The sequence below is a fragment of the Acyrthosiphon pisum genome, chromosome A2, assembly GCF_005508785.2.
Source record: "Acyrthosiphon pisum isolate AL4f chromosome A2, pea_aphid_22Mar2018_4r6ur, whole genome shotgun sequence".
NCBI lineage: Eukaryota > Metazoa > Arthropoda > Insecta > Hemiptera > Aphididae > Acyrthosiphon > Acyrthosiphon pisum.
The window spans coordinates 61,785,461-61,802,498 of record NC_042495.1 but is presented as its reverse complement, the minus strand read 5'-3'; the positions used below and the strand labels follow the sequence as shown (position 1 = coordinate 61,802,498).

The following is a 17,038-nucleotide window of genomic DNA, read 5'->3' as shown; positions in this document are numbered from 1 at the left end:
TTTGTGTAGTTGGAACTTTTACTATGACAGTACATACAGAGTGAGGGACATTCAGACAGAGAAGTATATTTTGATGTGAGGGGGAGGAGGGGTATATATATGCGTTTGAAAAAATGATTTCTGATGAATGATTGCGAGAAGTTAGTCTTCGTCCGTCTACATTTTTGGTCCTAAACTATACTATAACTGTGTAAATCGTCCTCGGAGAGATATTGTGGCAAAAACTCAAGTCTTTCGCGTGGCTATTCCAGAGAATATTATTTCCCGTTTCGGTCGAGTAGCGACGTCCGTCACTCGGGTCGTGCCCGACTGCTTTTGCGCTCGCGTTTGTCGGCGGCGGCGAGCAAACCAACCGGTACACACAAAAGCTCTGTCGACGGCTCTCTCTTTATCTTTCAGATCTCGCGTGATCTTGTATATACATGCACCGCAGATCTGACCGGCCAGATAAACACATCCGAACGGTCGTTCGCCCCACCGCAGCCGTCACCGTAACACGGCCGTTTAATATTTTTTAAGCACACGTCCGATCGAGGAAATATATAGAGGTACATCGATCGTATCACGACCATTTATTTTTATTTGTCCACCGTAAAGTTCCGAAGAGGTGATGATCTGTTTGTGCTGTCGAGGTGTACCTATATGTTTGGCCAAACGGATTTAGTGGCGTTCGCAACGACAAGTACTACAATCGATTACTATTATTTCGATAAAAAAAAAACGGGCACATTAAAACACGTATTATAAGCGGCGGCACACCAACACGGAATCGACGGCGGTCGTTGTCAATGGGTATTTGTTTTAAGATTTACGGTCCATTGTATATTGTGTGCGATTATAAGCGTTTCAAATCGAACAGGCGGCGGCGTGCTGATAAGAGGTCGGAGGAGACTCGAGGCTGACGTTGTCTTCTCGTATAATGTACATGGGTTCCCCGGCGGCGACCCAGTCGTCGTACGAAGATTGCGATCGCTAATGGATAGTAAAGTTCTCCTTTATTGGCGTAATACCGGGTGCCTCATTAACCAGACAATAATATTATTATATATGGACGCTCTCTATATCATCATTCTCTCTCTCTATCTCTCCTCTCTCTCTGACTATGTAGAATATAATATAGGGGCTTATCTTCTGGAAGAGCGCCGTTGTCGTCAACGTTGCTCCCGGCAGGGGGAGACTTCCACTAACTACGAGAGCAGACGATACCTATCCCCCGCGAGATCCGTCGACTAAAAAAATGAAAAAAAAACCACACGCTTGCCCGGAATGTACGGCATACAAATATTTATCTCTACAATACTTGCGGCGGTACGAAACCCGCGAGTGTGTGTAGGTATACACATGCATACACAATGCACCATTGTTCCGGGATCGCCGTTCGTTACGTATATTTTATATTGCTACGTAGTTATTTTATTATTATTATTATTATCATCGTTTTATTATTATTATTTTTTTTTACCTTCTCTTCTACATTTCCTCTCCGCCTTATACCAGCGCCGTGTTTCGCGTTGACCCTAATCTATTATCGCTTTGTTGTTGTCCGTATAATATTATATTATACGTACAAAACCATCACGCCCACGCCACGGAATCGCGTTGTTGCTGCTTCGTTGTATAGCGGGCGCTGGCGCGACCGCCGCTAACGAACGCGCTTGTTACCGTTTATTGAATGTTATTGCTACAGTGTGTGAGCGTGCGTGTGTGTGCATGTGAGAGCTTTAGTGCAGGCAATACCGATTATTGTCGATCGGCCCGACCGGAAACCGTTAACGGATATATTTTACGGAACGCTAAATTTGGTGCCGCACACAATATTATAATGCGCGATAAAAGTCTTCTTCACAACGAGCGCGCCTTAATAATTCGCACGTGAAAGCATAATAATAATAATATATTATATAGCTCCTATTATCGACGTGTGAGTTTTATGTTTGACATAAAACAACGTGACTTATACGGATCGGAGTATACACGGCGCACCACTGTGTCGTGTAGTCGAGACTATTGATTCCGGACGAATCGGTTTCCGTTTCGACAAACGTAACAATAAAAAACCAAATAACAATATTAATACCTTCTTAAGGTTCGTTATAAATTATACCGTTTGACACCCGGGCACCTGCAGCAGCGGTTAGCCGGGTCGTAAATATTTTATCGGTCCGCAAACAAGTATTTCGGGGGGAATCGTGCTCCGAGTCTGTCCGCGCCCGTTTTCGGGTGCATTAAAAACAAAACGGGTTTCAGGCGTACGCGACGACGAAACTTCGTCCGTATAATATTAATGGCCGCGGTGCATCAAACGTCGTTCATAGTATTTCAATGATATCACTGCAGTCGCACTGCGTGTTCGTTACCTCCACAGTACACTCTATCGCGGATGTTGATTCTATAAAATTGTTATTTTTTGGTGTGGCGTGGCCGGGTTCTGTATTTGACCGCGCTGCAGCATTTAACACGTAGCATGTACGATATCAAAAATAATACGCGATCGGGCGCTGATCGGGGTATTGATCGTATTTCGACGTTTCCAATCCCTCCGTCGTCAGAGTTGTGTACAACACTTGGGTTTTATCATTTTTGAACGCGAAGCACGCGGCGTTGTTCCGGCCGCCGTCGTGCTCGCAGTCGTTACGGTAAATCACGAATCGCATACCCCGCCCATCAGCTGCGGACGCAATATTATTATTATTATTATTCGTTTATCCGTTACGGCCGTCTCTCGCAGGCGTTGCGTTCGCCATGTCCCGTGCACTGTGGAGCGAGGTTATCGCATCTCGTGTGACCGGCGGTGATGGTTGTGCGTGTGCGACGATGGAATATCATTTGTATTGAGTTTTCACGACGACGGACGATCGCGGCGCTAACGATTAGCCGCGTCCGGCAGAATAAAACATATTGTATAGGTATATTGGATAACGCGCGAGTACGTGTGTGTGATCGCAAGTCTTTTCAATATGCGCCAATCGTAGCGAGTCCTGGTGGAAAGTACAAACTGGTCCGGTCCCGGGGGCTCGATAGTGGATACAATTCCTAAAAGGGTCGTATGTGTAGTGATGGCGCGGAAAGTAAGTGACGTGAAAAAATAAATAAATAAAAAAACCATTACCGATCCAACCGGATTCCGAACGCTTCATATATTATTTATTATTATTATTCCCGCTTCTATCGTTCGCTCGGCGCGTATATTATATTGTATTATTATTATATATATAATAAAATATTATATTATATTCCTTGCGGCCACGGTTATTCCAGTTGGTGTATAGGTATAGTGTAGGTAGTGAGTAAGTGAGTTCTACAAATCAAACGGGCGAATAAATCGACAGACATGAGGACGACAACGGTTGCGTGTTACTTTACCTTTTATAACGCTCGCGCCGGACGACCACGGCGTGATTGACACTCGGCCCGCGCGGAGTGGAGTGGAAGAAGAACTGGTCGCGCCGGCCGACGACGACGACGACGACGCGCACATAATAATAATATATGTACCAGTTGCCCGAGAGTACATAATATTATATTATTATTATTTTATACGCGAGTCTATAACATTATCATGCGCGCGTTTACAACACCGTGTAATATATATATATATAGGTACTCTTGCGCACACACACTCGGACATAATATTATATACGTACTGTACACTCACGGATACTCGGGTACCCGTGTTGTTTGTATCTGATATTATACTATATTATGGTATGTATCACACTACGGTATCTAACGCACATGATACGCAGGTATCGGCCGTGTGTATATAGTACTATATTATAATATAATTCTTCTCGGGCATTATATTATTATTATAATACTATCGTATGGGCACTGCGGCGGATCCGTATAATAAAATATGTTCATAAATTTCAACGCGTCCGTCGCGACGACGAGACGGCCGAGGAACGATATATAATATAGGCGTTATTCACACTCCGTGCTGCAGATTCGCAACGTATATCATTCGCGGTACGGCCGTGTTGTACCCATAACCACGTACCTATAACCACGACGACGGTACGCGCTGGCCGGCCGGACAAACACGACCGGGCGGCGGCGGCGGTGGCGGACGAAGACGACACCTCCGGTTATAAAATATTATGGAAACCGGCGCGAAATATCGACCGCGTGCCACGTTTGTTGGTATGTATTATTATACCGTGGTCGTCGTCTTGTCTTCGCCGCGGGACCGTAGTTGTGTATGTACTATATAATAATGTAGGATCGACGGCGGTTAATGTTTGAAATGCCATCATAACATTGTGTTATGTATAAAGTCGTGGTGTGTGCGCGCGCGAGTGTAAGCGTGTGTAGGACAAATGTTTCGCCGAGTGTCCTGCACGACCAGCTATGGCGTATAAAATATGATATGATAATAATATATAATAATATTCACACTCACACAAATACGCGTTTCAGACTTTGCCGTATGTCGAGAGTGTGCAGTGTACCTACACGTGACATTATATTACGCGTATGTCGTGTATTACGCGTGTGGTGTACCTATAATGTGTGTGTACGAGTGCACGTGCAAGTGTGGGTACACGTCCCGAGGAGAGACATTACATCGGTTTTTACTCGGGTTTTTCGCCAACGCGCGTTTTCTCATACGCCGCGCGTTCCTTCTCCGTTCAATATTATTATTACTATTATAATAATAATATATTGTCCCATTGCGATTTCGCTCGTATCTTATATTTTATTACTATGTATAATGATGTTATGTGTGTGTTTTCTACTCGGAACCGCATTCGAGATAAGGTATCGGCGATTATTCGTCATCTGCAGCCGCGTACAGCGTGTGTTGTTTACACGACTCGGCCTGGACCCGACGTAAACATTTGCCTTTTTTACAATTTATAATATCGCAGTAACCGACGGACGACGTTACACATAATATTATATTCCATACACTTTGTTTGTTATGTACCATATTGACTACGATTTATACCGCATATACAAATGGGCCGTAACGATGACATTTTTTTGTTTTTGTCCCGGGAAACGGTCCTTAAATTGCACATCGTAATAATATTCATATTCATTAACGCTAAACAGACGCGACGAAACGAATCGGAGGACGAGTTATTATATTTTGTTCCCACATTGTTTTATATTTAGCTAAATGTGCAGAAGGATTACATCCTTATATATATTTTTTAACACTTTTACACTGCCGTTAAAAAAAATGTGTTATAACCCAGTTTCAAATTGAACCCATTAAACGAACAGATGGCATCGGGTTTGGTTCAGTATAGCGCAAAGACAGTTTCCTCTCTAAATCATTTTTTTACTAACGCAAGTGAGACGGAAAGGAAAAAAACTACGATATTTATTTTCATTACATATGGTTGCAGAGTTTGGTTTTATAAATATTAACATCGGTGATGTTTACTTGAAATATGAAACAATAATTCACACACCCATCATGCACATCATAATTCTTGATAAAATACGCGTATACAGCGTCACAAAATACTATCAATGTAATTTTTCACGTTGAATGTTATACTAAAGCATGCCCTGTAAATGTATGAATGTGAATGATTTGATTTCTAAACTATAAACAAGTTACGATTACATAAAAACCGTGGTATTGAGTTTCAGGTAATCTAAACCCGAGACATTCAAACATTTAATTATCTTTATACTTATAATGTGTATAATGAAATAACCAATCTATCGGGTTTCAATTATATTTTACTATTCCATATAAATTAATTATAGAATTGTAACATAAATGCTTCATAAACATGGTATTCATTTAGTTCTGATTAGTTCAATATGAGTGAATAACATAATGCATAAGAATATTATGTATGACACAATTACCGTGGGATTATTTTTCATTTTGAATTCAAGACTGAAAGTAAAGCTTTGAATTGTTTTTTTTTTTGTAGGTTTCATAATTAAATAATTTATCATTAGGTAATGTCTTCATTAACACTGGCTATAGTCCAAAACTATGTTAAATAATATTTAATCATCGCCCGATGAAAAATAATCATAAAAAAAACTTATAACCATAAACATTACTTATTATGTGATCGAATATTTCGCGTGTGAACAGTTTTATCATACCACATTTAATAGCCGGTAAAAAAAATGCAGTAAATAAAACTACTGTTGTCGCGAGCAGACAGCTTAGTAATTTTCTTCACGTGTCTGATTGAATAATACGCGAATCGTAGGGAAACATTGTAATAATTTGCCGGTCTTTATTGGATTTGGTATTGTTCTTGTGCACTAAAACCGGACTGAGGTCTCTCCGTGGACGTGCGCGTAACAAACAGTCCTTGTCGACCAAACCTGGAGACAGATGGTCTGTCGAGCGATAGTTCTGCGTCGGATAATTAATTTCGTTCCCGCGCGATTAAAAACCAGACCGTCAACCTTTAATTACCAAACGTGGAACTGGATCCCGTCGATTCCTTGGAATTATTCATTTCCCACACACACACACACACACACACACACACACACACACACACACACACACTCAGTAGCCCCGAACACACACCTGTTATGCGCGCTCTCTCTCTACGTTTGATATGATATAATATTATGTACGACGCGATATGTGACCTGCATCTATAATCTGGAACACACATTCGCTGTAACTTTTTATTTTAGCCGTATTTCCCATGATAAAATAGATATCTACCTACGGTGACGCACACAACATCATAATATAATATTGTGCTAGGTGTAATAATATAATATTTTAACCACTACTAATGACGGTGGTGATTTTAAACAGGGTTTGCCGGCACGCAATGTGAGATCGACGTGGACGAGTGCGAAGCTAACCCATGCGAGAACGGCGGTGTATGCACGGACATGATCAACGGGTACAAATGCTCGTGCCCCGCCGGGTTCTCAGGACCACGGTGTCAGACCAACATCGATGACTGCGTGAGCAGCCCGTGCAAACACGGCGGCATATGTCACGACTCTATAGCCGGTTACCAGTGCGAGTGTTCCCCGGGCTTCACAGGTTTCAACTGCGAGAACAATATCAACGACTGTCTGTCGAACCCATGCAAGCATGGTGAATGTATCGATGGTCAGAACTCATTCACGTGCTCCTGTCATCCGGGTTACACGGGACTTCTGTGTCAGGACCAGCTGGACGAGTGCGCATCCGCGCCCTGCCAGCACGGTGGTACGTGTGAGGACCTGATCAACGGGTACCAGTGCCGTTGCCGAGCCGGCACATCTGGCTCCAACTGCGAGGTCAACATCAACGAGTGCGTGTCCAACCCCTGCCGGAACGGGGCGAAGTGCATCGATGGAATCAACAAGTAAGGCGATTTTACATCTTCTTCGTCTACTGATGCTTGTATATGTACTGCTCACACTAACGATTCATATTTTTTTTTACAGGTATTCTTGCGACTGTCTGGCAGGTTTCACTGGTTTGCATTGCGAGATGAACGTGGACGAATGTGCCAGTAGCCCTTGCGCCAACAGCGGAACTTGTGTGGACCTAGTGGCTGGTTGGCGTTGTGAGTGTCCTCGAGGTTACTACGGTCCCCGGTGTTTGTCCGATATCGACGAATGTGCCAGCAACCCGTGTTCCCTGAATGCGTTGCGCTGCGAGGACGGCCTCAACCAGTTCATATGCCATTGCAGGCCGGGATACACTGGAAAACGTTGTGACATTGATATCGATGAGTGCAGTTCGAACCCATGCCAGCACGGTGGAGTGTGCACAGACCGTGTAAACGGTTACACGTGCCAATGCAAACCCGGGTATTCTGGGCACAACTGTGATGTAAACATCGATGACTGTGCCATTAACCCGTGCAAAAATGGAGGGTCGTGCATTGACTTGGTGAACGCTTACAAATGTGTCTGTCAACTACCGTTTACTGGCTCGGAATGCCAGAGCAGATTGGACCCATGCACACCGAACAGGTGTCGCAACGGCGCTAAGTGTTCGCCTTCCAGCAACTTTTTAGATTTCGCATGTGAATGTTCGATTGGTTGGAAAGGTCGCTTGTGCAACGAAGATGTGGATGAGTGTGCATTGACTGCACCTTGTCGGAACGGTGCCACTTGTCAAAACACTGACGGATCATATAAATGCGCCTGTGCTCCTGGGTTTCAGGGTCGTGATTGCGTGATAAATACTGACGAATGCGCTTCTTGTGAGTCAATTTACTGTTTTTAAAGTTGTTATCTAGATATCCCAAGTTTTAATTTTCTAACCATGATTAATTTTTGAATTTAGCACCTTGCCAAAACGGAGCTACATGTCTCGATGGCATTGGCGATTATACTTGTATGTGTTCTGACGGGTTTTCTGGTCGTCACTGCGAAGTAGACGTCGACGAATGTCTATCTCAACCTTGTTTGAATGGAGCCACTTGCAAACAATATGTAAATTCGTACACTTGCACGTGCCCCGTTGGGTTTTCTGGCATGCACTGTTTAACTAATGACCAGGATTGTACAGATTCATCCTGTATGAATGGCGCCACCTGCGTCGATGGTATTAACAACTACACTTGTATATGTCCAACTGGGTAAGTAAAATAATTATTTTGTTGCCTAAATATTTTCGTTTCAATTAATAAAAACAATTTAATTTGTTTTATGTAGGTATACTGGATTAAATTGTCAAACTAGAATAAACGAATGCGATTCGTCACCTTGCGAGAATAGTGGTACATGCCTCGATCACGGAAAGTATTATACATGTCATTGTGCGTACGGCTATACGGGCAAGAACTGCGAATCATTGGTAGACTGGTGCAGTGGTGGCGGAGGCATACCACAACCCTGTGAAAACGGAGCAACATGTAAACAAATTCAGAACCTTTACCAGTGCGTTTGCCAGCCCGGTTGGACGGGCAAAGTATGTGACGTGGAAATGGTATCCTGTAACGATGCATCGTTGCGTAAAGGTGTTCGACGTGATGCTCTGTGTCATAATGGGGGTGTTTGTGAAGATATTGGTAATAGTCATAGGTGCCATTGTGCCGACGGTTATTCTGGTAGCTATTGTACGAAAGAAATCAATGAATGTGATTCAGCGCCTTGTCAAAATGGAGCAACGTGTAGAGATTTAGTTGCGGGATACTCTTGCCAGTGTCCACGTGGCTTCCAGGGACAAAATTGTGAACTGAACGTTGACGACTGTCATCCCAATCCGTGTCAAAACGGTGGAACATGTCGTGATTTAATCAATAGCTTTAGTTGTTCATGTCCACCAGGTACACTGGGTATTATTTGTGACATAAACATTGATGACTGCTCACCCGAAGCTTGTCACAACAACGGCACTTGTATTGATCGAGTTGGAGGGTTCGATTGTCGTTGCCCAGCTGGATTTGTTGGCCACAGATGTGAAGGAGACATAAATGAATGTTTATCAAACCCTTGTGATCCATATGGGACATTGGACTGCGTTCAATTAGTCAACAATTTCCACTGTAACTGTCGTGCTGGATACATGGGCAGACATTGTGAAACTAAAGTCAACTTCTGCGAAAGCAGTCCGTGCCAAAACGGTGGTGTATGTTCTCAAGTGGAAGGTGGTCATACATGCGTATGTCCGAAAGAGTTCTCTGGAAGGAATTGTGAATTCTTCGGTGTAGATTGTGACTCTAGTCCTTGTCAAGGTGATGGTTTATGTCACTCACTAGAACATGGAGGATATCAATGTGAATGTCCTCCGGGCACGGCAGGTATTCACTGTGAAGTCGATAGTTATAATGAATGTGAAAGTAATCCATGTGAACATGACGGTACTTGTCAAAATAAACTCGGAGATTATGCGTGTTTCTGTCCAATATACTGGTCAGGAAAAAATTGTAATATTTATGATTCCAAGTTTAAAGGAGGTCTGGGAAAATTCCCATCCAAAGGCATTATGACAAAAAAAGATTACGATTGGGAACGAGAGCTGGCTGCTTGTATAACTAATGGATGCACTGCTAAGTCTCAAGATAACAGATGCCATCAAGAATGTAATACAGCTGCCTGTGATTTCGACGGTGGTGATTGTTCTCTCGGATTGAACCCTTGGAGAAATTGTACTACAACCAAAAACTGCTGGCAAGTTTTTGCTGATGGACGATGTGACGCGGAGTGTAATACACCTGAATGTTTGTACGATGGTAGAGATTGTGAAAGAACTCTAATGCCTTGCAAGTATGTGTTTTATATTTTGTTGATTTATTGTATGTTTAATGAATACATTATATTAATTTGTTTTAATGTATTTTAGTCCGATCTATGATGCATATTGTCAAAGTCATTATGCTAATGGACATTGTGATTATGGATGCAATAATGCCGAATGTAATTGGGATGGCTTGGATTGTGAAAGAGAACCACCTAAAATCGCTGAAGGTGCCATGCGTCTCATTTTACGGATGGACTATCATCAACTATTGTCTAATTTAACTTCTTTCTTGCGAGAGGTAAGTAGAACCATTAAAATGGTTAAAAAATAATTGTAGATGTTTGACATAAAACAAATTGTTTAGGTGGGTCGAGAGTTACGAGCTACAGTCCGAGTGAAACAAGATGAATTGACCGGAAAACAGATGATATTCCCCGCAGAAAGTCCTCCTGGAGCTGTCGTGGTTTATTTAGAAATCGATAATAGGAAATGTGAGATTACCAGAGATGTTGAATGTTTCTCAAGTGGCACAGGGGTAAGTCAATCAGAAAAAAAAATTTAAGAGAGATTTTACTAATAGTGTGCATTCATTGTTTTAGGCTGCTGGATTTTTAGCTGCTTCAGCCGCTAGTCATGCGCTATCAACATCGTTTCCTATTTACAAGGCAGAAGGTGTCGGACCGGGAAGTCAAATTCCAATTGAACAACCTAGGAGTAGTACAGCGTTAGTGTTGACTGGAATGTTCTTGATACTAGTAGTCGGCCTTAGTCTTGGAGTGTTGATATCCACACATCGCAAGAAAGCGAATGGTATAACATGGTTCCCAGAAGGATTCTTACGTACTGGCAGTAACAGCAGTAGAACAAGTACTCAAAGAAGAGTACCCGATGGACAGGAACTCCGAACGATGAAACAGAATAACATGACCTTGAGCTGTATGGACATGAATAGTGGTATAATGACCATGGGAAGAGGTGCTGGTGCTTGGTCAGACGAAGATGCTGAGGGTGATATGCCTCCAGCAAAACGACATAGGCCAGCTCCGATATTGTCACAACCTTTGGATAACCCTTACGATGATGTTTGGAGTCACTGTACTTTAAATTCTAACGATAATAAGGCAACTGTCATGTACACACCACCGTCTAGAGTAAGTTTATAAGAATATTTACGATGTTTAATTTGTATATTACTAAACGAGGCTTATTTATTTTTCATAGGAAACCGAAGTTAATGAAAGACTCCCTGGTGGGTTGACTAGACTGATGGATGTGACAGTAGCTGGTGGTGCTGGATTGGACACGAGCATTGATAATGAGGACGAAGGAGATCAAGACGCTACAACTAACATGATATCAGAATTAGTTTCACAAGGTGCAGAGTTGAACGCTACGCTTGATAAGACTGGTGAAACTTCATTGCATTTGGCCGCAAGATATGCTAGAGCAGATGCAGCCAAACGCTTGTTGGATATGGGTGCTGACGTTAACTTTCAAGACCATACTGGCCGGACACCATTGCATGCCGCCGTAGCCGCTGACGCAATGGGTGCTTTCCAAGTAAGTTAATTTATTTTTATTTTAAACACACAAGAAAATGTATTGTAGTTGAAAAAAAAACAGTTTTATTAATGGTATTTTTTTAAATTATATTTGTAGATTTTACTGAGAAACCGGTCGACAAATTTAAACGCGAGGATGCACGACGGTACGACACCATTGATCCTAGCAGCTAGGTTAGCCATCGAAGGAATGGTAGAGGACCTAATTCATGCTGACGCCGATATCAACATACCAGATAATAGTGGAAAAACGGCTTTGCACTGGGCTGCATCAGTGAATAATGTAGACGCAGTCAATATTTTGCTGGCCAACAACGCCAACAAAGACGCTCAAGACGATAAGGTAAAAATATATATGTTTTTTTTTTTTTTATCAGTTTTAATTCAATTAGCGAATAAGCTCTAAATTTTACAGGCATTAAGCACAGATTTAAAATATTTTTCTAAACGATACTTTTGTTTTATTTTGTATCCAGGACGAAACACCGTTGTTTCTGGCAGCTAGAGAAGGCAGTTTTGAAGCATGCAAAGCGCTTCTTGATAATTTCGCGAACCGTGAGATCGCAGACCATATGGAAAGGTTACCTCGGGATGTGGCCAGCGAACGGTTGCACCACGACATTGTTAGACTGTTGGACTCCCACGTGGCTCACCCTAATGCCCAGACCATGGTGCCTGTTAACAACAACTTCATGAGTAAGTCGCAACGAAACCGGGTCTCACGGCCGTTAGTGCCACTACCCAAGAACACGTCGTCGACGATGACAAATACGACAACGCCAGCGACGGAGATTGACCTTGGGATGTGTTTGTTCACAGACTCGCAGCATATGATGTCCGCCCATTCCAACATAAACATACCCGGAATGAAGTTGAGCAACGGAGGTAGTGGTGGCACGGCAAAGGGCAAGAAGAGGTCAAAACCGTCGAACCCGACGAGTCCTGCCGACTCGATGGACTCGAACCTGTCGTTGAAGCGGAAGGGTAGCGTGAAAAAACCCCCTCCCCTACCACCGTCGTCAGCCATGTCGTCCACTGCGGCGGCACCTAGCAACAAGAAGCCATTTGGGTTAGACGTGACGTGCGCTGGGGGTCCTAACAACATGGACCTGATGGCGTTGGACGTGTCCAGGCTGTATGGTAGTGGTGTCGGTGGCATACCGCAACAGCCTCCTGCCTATGAGGAATGCCTGTCGCAGTTGCCCTCAGCGTCCCAGAGACCGATGGCCAACTATGGGGCGGCGATGCACCACCAACAGCATCAGCAGCAGCAGCAGCAGCAACAACAGCAACAGCAGCAACCCGACTACCGAGTCATTCATCAACAGATGATGGGCATGCAGACGTCGTTCCAGGAACCGTCACCGCCACACAGTGTGGTAATGTCGCCGTCACCCGGCAAGACACGACCGTCGTTACCTACGTCACCCACACACATGCAGGCGCTTCGACATGCCACCATGCAAGCAGTGGATCCATTCAGCCAGTTCCATCACTTCTACGGCAGCGTTCAGCAGACGCCCCAATCGCTGCAACCTCCCCAATCACAGCATGCGCAGCAGTACCTGACACCCCCATCGGATGCGGCACCCGAGAGTTTCCCGACGCCGTCACCCGACTCACCGTGGCACTGGTCCTCGTCTTCGCCCAACTCTAACTCCGACTGGTCAGAAGGCATATCGTCGCCGCCCAACAACAACAACAACAACAATAACGGTCACCTGAACAAAGTGTCGGACGCCGTTTACATTTAAAACGAGTTATGGGCGAGGTAAAGTCTTCATCCGTGTGCGTCTGTCCCCTTTTGAGACAGGTCCGAGTGAATAATTATAACGTTGTTATTGTCCTTTTACCTTGCGTTTATCGTTTCGGTGCCATCGTCGACAGTTTCGGCGACCGTCGTCACCAATACCAACCATATTAGCTTACAATTATTATTATTATTTTTATTTTATCATTTTTATGTTTTGTGTTTATAACCTACGAATATGTTGAATAATTTTTTTTTCTATGTTTTTAAACGAATTCTCTCTTTACCCTGTGTACATATGTATATTGTTTAAAGTACAGATTTTATTTATAAATGCATATACATATTTTTATCGCTTTCGTGTACATTTTTATTTTTATTATAAATATTGACATCGTATACCATTTCTTCCCCCTCCCCCCACCCATTATTTATGTACCATAATGGCCATGGTGTCTACCAATTTTTATTATTATTATCATTATTATTATTATTTTATTATTATTATCATTATTATTATTATTATTATTATTATTATTATTATTATTATTGTTCTCTTTTTGATTAATTTGTCTCGTTGTCTTGTCGAGATATGGAAAACAATCTATCGAACAATCTTACAATAATCTACTAGACTTATTCGGTGGTTAATAAGCACAACGACAAGACTGCTAGGGATCTAAATGTATTTTTATTTTTATTTTTTGTAAATAACATTTTGTATCATCCAGGGATTGTTCGTTCACGATCTCATCACATGACATTTTTAATATTATTGTTATTGAAATATTATTGTAATAATTTTTTTCTCGTAATTTTATGTTGTGGACAAATAGATTAATTAAAAAATACATTGTTTATTTTTATTCGTACATGTACATAATACATGTAAATTTATTGATGTATATATATACATAATATATATATATATTATAAAATTCTGTATGTTATATATTATAATAAATTTAAATAAAATCATTAGTCCTTTCCTGAATTTTTATATTGTAAAGTTAGAACTATATTATGGGTTTAATTTATAGCAAAAATCCCATTACTCCCTTTATAATATACCTAAACCTAGGATTATTATATAGTATTTTATATTATACAATAATAATATAAAGTAATATTTTTTGTATTTAAACAACTACATTAAAATACAATTAAATCTATATATTTTTAATTGAACAGTTGTTATCTCTCGAAATGTATTTTAGCAATATTCTAGTAGGCAATATTAACATGTAACAGTCATATTCCATAAACAATCTACTTGGATAACTTTCACCCCTTTTTTTATTTAACCTACTGTGGCAGGTATGTTATAACTTTATGATATTAAAAAGTTTTAGTTAACTTTTTAAGAAAATTACAACTTACAAATGGTATCAACTCATAGTTGATAGGCATTTTTATTGTTGCTGTATGTTCATTGTCATGTATTTATAAGGTTTATACTGATATACCTAATTAGGATAACTCCTCCACAGATGAAAAGATGCATACCTCTTGCATACCCCGAACCTGCACACCTCTTCAATTTTACTTTATTTTTACTTTAAAATAAGACGTAGTTTGTCTATAGATATTATACAACAACCAGACCATCTTCATACTATCTTTATTTTATGATGTTGAAGTCAACCGCCATTTCATAAAGCAGGCAATGTTTACATTTATTCATATACAAAATACATATTATATACATACATATATACGGTGTTATTAAACATTGCCGGCTTTGTAAATGGCGGTCGACTTCAATGATAAGAAGGAGAGGATTATATTGCTGTATATATATCTTATATGAGTTGATTAGATAAACTGTATTATATATTCATTATATATCGTGATTTGGGCTTATCATTTAGTTAAATATGAGATACAAATTAATTAGGTTAAGTTATATTGCAAGTAATTTAAAGTTCTTGTAATGTGTACATTTGATCTTCGAAACATAGTAGGTAGTACCACTCAAATTAACAATCAGCGATATAGGTACCTATACCAAATTGTATTATGCAAAAATCAAAAGTATTTTATGGTTTATTGAAAATACTTTTCTAGATATAGCTGTTATTACTAATATGTGGGTCAATAACGTCCGGGAATGTAGGATTTAGTAATATGTAATATTGTGTTTAATGCAAGCGGTGGCTGAATGGTACATGTGATTAAGGCGGGTGGAACGGACGTGAGGCCTGTACAAGAAGACGTCGACCGGAAGTTGTCGCTGAAACAGGAAATGATTGTTTCCGATCATCGGTTTCATTTATATCTTAACCGGAAATACACGAGACAGTCCTCGTAATGATATAGACAACTTTCTACTCTAAATCCATGCAAGGAACCTACGCACATGTTTTTGTTTCGTTTTTTTTTATTCCATTCTTTGAAATTTAGATAAATCGTAACCGTTACTTTTTTGGGAGGTGTCCTTATCAATTACCATGTAAGCTTGAATAATAATAGTAAAGTTGCAAATAATGGGGTCGATTGAATGCTGATTGATACTTCAAATGATTATTCATTTATATTATATACTTATATTAATCAGACAGTTTTGATTGATTATTGATATCAGATATATAAAATATGCATACATATGTATGTTTTAAAATTTTTTTCGTATTTGTGTTCACGATAAGTAGTCGACATAATGCTTTAATTTTCAACTTCAGTATGTTTTCCGATGGAAAAATTGGTGCATTCATGATAAAATTGATTTTGGTTATTGTACTAGATGTTTTATATTAGTAGTTTAACATTTTCTATACTCCATACAATTTTAAAAATATTTTCACTCATGATGATGTTGAGCTGTTTCTGGACATTTTCAATTTTTTTAGTTTTTTTCTACAAACCGTGGGCCCAGAACCAAAAGATGCTAAATCGATTTTTTACACACACACGGGTTTAATTATCAATAGACAATACTGAATAATCAAAGCCCACATCCAATCTTATAGGGCCATTATTTAAAGAGTTATTAAGAACTCAATGGTGCTGCTAAATTGATAAAATTTACACATTTGTTATTTGATAGTAATCTAAATAGTACTTTTTGGTTCTTATCAATAGATAGTGTTAAAATCAAAGGGTTCTTTCTACATGATAAAATAAACCAGTGACAACCAAAAAGTACTATCTCATCTTTATTGTATCAACCATACAATAATAATATGATGGACGATAGTAGATACAATATTAATAATTATTGCATATTTATCAAAAAAACAAAGATTTCTATAAACAATTTGTAAATGATAAATTAAGTAGGCATGGGCATACTCAGAACAAATTTTAGAGAGGGGTTGGGTGGGTATGAAAATTAAAACAATATAACTTCATGTTTAATTATTTATACGATTGCATAATCTGAGAGAACTTCGCGGGGGTCGGTGGCTGAACCCTTCGCCCTCTATCCGTGTACCTAGTGTCTTTTAAATAGGTATCTATTTAAATGAAAAGCTAATGCCACATTATTTATTATTTTGAGGTTGGTAACGTCTTAGTAAAAACATCTACTTCATTTAATTGAGTACGAAAAAGTTCTAATTAAGTGGAAAAAATTATATTAACAACCAAACG

The 17,038-nt window shown here is 40.4% G+C and overlaps 1 protein-coding gene across 2 annotated transcripts in view; it reads left to right on the top strand.

Moving 5' to 3' along the window:
* The window catches only part of LOC100164109 (neurogenic locus Notch protein), a 48,922-nt gene extending 34,624 nt beyond the window's left edge, over positions 1 to 14,298 (top strand). Inside the window, exons 9-19 of one of the 2 annotated variants that reach the window (XM_008181815.3) lie at positions 6,761 to 7,304; positions 7,387 to 8,153; positions 8,237 to 8,531; positions 8,608 to 10,161; positions 10,238 to 10,433; positions 10,500 to 10,670; positions 10,735 to 11,286; positions 11,357 to 11,695; positions 11,795 to 12,040; positions 12,174 to 12,393; positions 12,517 to 14,298. In XM_008181815.3, the coding sequence (XP_008180037.1) occupies positions 6,761 to 7,304; positions 7,387 to 8,153; positions 8,237 to 8,531; positions 8,608 to 10,161; positions 10,238 to 10,433; positions 10,500 to 10,670; positions 10,735 to 11,286; positions 11,357 to 11,695; positions 11,795 to 12,040; positions 12,174 to 12,393; positions 12,517 to 13,451 (5,819 nt within the window). In that variant the 3' untranslated portion in view covers positions 13,452 to 14,298. Of the gene's footprint in view, positions 1 to 6,760; positions 7,305 to 7,386; positions 8,154 to 8,236; positions 8,532 to 8,607; positions 10,162 to 10,237; positions 10,434 to 10,499; positions 10,671 to 10,734; positions 11,287 to 11,356; positions 11,696 to 11,794; positions 12,041 to 12,173 lie in introns of both variants that reach the window. The other variant, XM_001948361.5, reaches the window with a different exon arrangement.
* The last annotated feature ends 2,740 nt before the right edge of the window (positions 14,299 to 17,038 follow it).